The 3628-nt window shown below is 44.6% G+C and overlaps 1 protein-coding gene across 1 annotated transcript in view; it reads left to right on the forward strand.

Annotated features, from left to right (window-relative positions):
* Nucleotides 1-2965, forward strand: part of LOC106815853 (ras-GEF domain-containing family member 1B-A-like) — a gene marked incomplete at both ends in the record, with an annotated part of 16810 nt that extends 13845 nt beyond the window's left edge. Inside the window, 2 exon segments of the mRNA XM_014820377.1 lie at nt 1733-1876; nt 2831-2965. Of these exon segments, the coding sequence (XP_014675863.1) occupies nt 1733-1876; nt 2831-2965 (279 nt within the window).
* Between the last annotated feature and the right edge of the window lie 663 nt (nt 2966-3628).

Here is a 3628-nt window from a genome sequence, read left to right on the forward strand (position 1 = left end):
AAAATTAAGCGCGTTTGAACATTAAGACCCGGTGGACTGGCGGCCATCTTGGATTTGACCTCTCACGGTCCTCAGAGGTCAAATCTGACTTCCCTCCACATCTGAAAATAAACATCATGGTATATACTAACTATGCTAGAAATTTCATGCTTTTCTCATAAAATGCACAATTGTTATAATATGAGAGCTTATCAACTGTACTATATATGACCATGCAGTAGGAAACTGTACTAACTATCATACATGGAGCGAAAGATTTGAGTTATGTATCTATAATAGCTAGAATTTATAGAAATGTAACTCAAATTGTTCGCGCCATATGATAGTTAGTCTTAGCTATAATCTCTGTGAATTTTGAGTTTATTGAAGCATGATTAGTCTAATTAATTAGCAAATATTCACGCGCGTTATCGCTCATATAGGCTAATACACGCGCGGTTGTGGCCGGTAGGAAAGTGTACTAACAATCATTCATATGGCGCGAACGATTTGAATTACATTTCTATAAATTCTAGCTATTATAGACACATGTCTTAGCTATAATTTTTGTGAATTTTAAGTTTATTGAAGCAAGATTAGTCTAATTAATTAGCAATTATGCACACGCATTATCGCTCATAGGCTAATTAATACATGCGCGGCTATGGCCTGTAGGAAAGTGTACCAACTATCATATGGCGGGAACGATTTGAGTTCCATTTCTATAAATTCTAGCTATTATAGACATGTCTTTAAGCTATAATCTTTGTGAATTTTGAGTTTATTGAAGCACGATTAGTCTAATTAATTAGCAAATATGCACGCGGCGCGTTATCGCTCATAGGCTGATACACGCGCGGCTATGGCCGGTAGGAAAGTGTACTAACAATCATTCATATGGCGCGAATGATTTGAGTTACATTTCTATAAATTCTAGATATTATAGACATATGTCTTAGCTATAATCTGTGAATTTTGAGTTTATTGAAGCACGATTAGTCTGATTAATTAGCAAATATGCATGCGCGGTATTGATCATAGGCTAATACACGCGCGGCTATGGCCGGTGAAACAAAACGTCACGAATTATATTTTTATCCTCCAATCACAGGTCGGAGCAATTCCTCTGTTTAGACGCATGTATCGTGAGTGAAAAATAAAATTATCCAGCATTATATCATATATGCTATAATGATTAAACATGAGGGAATGCCAATCTTCACCTAACCACATATTGCATATATATATATCGATCGTGTGTTCGTATTGCAGATCACGGAGATGAAGAAGACGAAGAACCTGGAATACTACGCAAAGTGGTTCAACCGCCTTAGCTATCTGGTCGCCACGGACATATGCCTGGTAAAATCACGCTCGAAAATGCTATTCCTTCCTGGGCGCGGACCGCTTTTATCTATATTTATTAGCGCTGTCATCTCGTTGTGTAGATATGTTTTTTTTTTTAAACAAGGCAGCGTGATGTCCAATGGTTGGTCGAATATCAGAATCGACCAGAAATTTGATTCTCGGTTGGGTATATCCAAAGCATCAAATGAACCAGATTTTATTAGTTAAAAGTTGGTTTAAAACTATTATTCGTTGTCAGCGGGGGTGAAAATTGTCAGGTGAAATCTCATCGTTCAGTTTTATTCGTGGATATCAAACGGTTCGGTCGCGTTCTTAATAACTACTGTGCGTTTGCTTTCACCTACGCTCGTGTGTTTTCACGTCCTCTTGTTCTCTTTTTTTCCAGAACGTCAAGAAAAAACAACGAGCCAAAATCATCGAGTACTTCATAGACGTTGCTAAGGAGTGCTTCAACCTCGGCAACTTCAACTCTCTCATGGCGATCGTTGCAGGAATGAACATGGCGCCCGTGTCGCGCCTAAAGAAAACGGTAAGCCTAATGCTAACTCCTATCCTTATTACTAACTATAGCCCATTACCCATTAGTGAATCTAAACTCACCCCCTATCTATAATCTCATCCGTAACTCTGATTTCACCCCTAACTCTAATTTCACCCATAACCCCAAACTCGCCCCTAACTCTCAACTGAACCCCTAACTCTAATTTCACCCATAGCTCAAATTACACCCCTAACTCTCATCTCACCCCTATCTCTAATCTCACGCCTATTTCTAAACTCGCACTTAACTCTAATCTCACCCCAACTTCAATTTCACCCCATCCCTAATCTCGCCCCTAACTAATTTCACCCCTATATCTATTGTCACCTGTAACTCCAATTTCACCCTTAACTCTAATCTCACTCCTATTTCTAAACTCGCCCCTAACTCTAACCGCATTCTTCACCCTAACCTCGTCCGTAACCTTCAGTAATTCATAAATGCATAACCCTACTCATCCCTATTACTCTAACCAAATCCATAACGGATCCGTAACGTTGGTGAGCGAGACCCACCCACCTTACTCAGCTCCATACACCTGCATAAGCACCCCCTCCCCTTCCTGGCTGCCTGGTTCCTTACCCACCTGCCTGTCTCCCCCATTTGCCACCCTAGCCCCTCACCTATTTTCCCCAGCTGCTTGCCTAGCCCCCTCAACCTCCTACCTCACCAACTTGCTCGGCATGTCTCCTTATTCTCTCGCCTGTCTCCTCGAGTTATACCTGCCCGCTTCGCTACCCACCTTCCTGCCTACCCCGCTTGCCTTCATACCGCCTCCCCTACTCGCCTATCTTCCTTCACTTGCTCAGTGCGTCCCTTTACCCACCCGCCTGCCTCTAACCCCATCTAGAAACATCAAACATCGATTCACTTGCCTCTGGTTTCCTTGATAACTGGGATCTGTATTTCTCCTTGCTCACCGGTTTCGTTTCCGCGTTGCAGTGGTCGAAAGTGGACACGTCTAAGTTTGACATTCTCGAGCACCAGATGGACCCGGCGTCGAACTTCAACAGCTATCGGGCGACGCTGCAGGCAGCCATGTGGCGGTCGGAGGGTGGGCACAACGATCGCGAGAAGGTGAGAGGGCCGGCGAAACGAAACGCTTCATTCGCACGCTCTCTGTCTCCCTTTCTCCCTCTCTCTTTCGCTCTCTCTTTTACAAACCTTGGTTCTACCTGTATGGTTTGTCGCAGCTGGAATAGTGCGCTTTATTCACATTCTTTCTCTTTCTTTCTCTTTCTTTCTCTCTCTCTCTCTCTCTCTCTCTCGCACCCTCTCCCTCTCTCGCTCTCCGGGCTAGTCGCTCTCTCGGCTCCTCAGGGCTGGTGGTCTCTCATCTCTCTCTCGTCGTCTCTCTTTCTCTCTCTCTCTCGTCTCTCGTCCGTCGGTCAGTCTCGTGCTCTCGGTCTCTCTCTCGTCGGATCTCGTGGCTCCCGTGCTGATCTCCGGTCGCCTCATCGTCTCTCCGCCTCTCCATTCTCTCTCCTCTCTCGCCGTCTCTCTCCTCTCTCTCTGTGTTCTCATCTGCTTCTCTCTCTCTCTCCTCTCTCTCTCTCGTTCCTCCTCTCTTCTCTTTCCATTACTCGTGTCTTCTCTCTCTCTCTCGTTCCTCGTTGTCTCTGCTCTCAGTTTCTCTCGTCTCCCCTGTCTCTCCGTATTCTCTTGGCTTCTCGCTTCTCGTCTCTCCTCGTCCCTTCTCTTCTCTCTCCTCCTCCGTCAGCCCTCATTCTCTTCTCTCTC

Source organism: Priapulus caudatus, unplaced genomic scaffold (genome assembly GCF_000485595.1).
Source record: "Priapulus caudatus unplaced genomic scaffold, Priapulus_caudatus-5.0.1 Scaffold1219, whole genome shotgun sequence".
Classification (NCBI taxonomy): domain Eukaryota; kingdom Metazoa; phylum Priapulida; class Priapulimorpha; order Priapulimorphida; family Priapulidae; genus Priapulus; species Priapulus caudatus.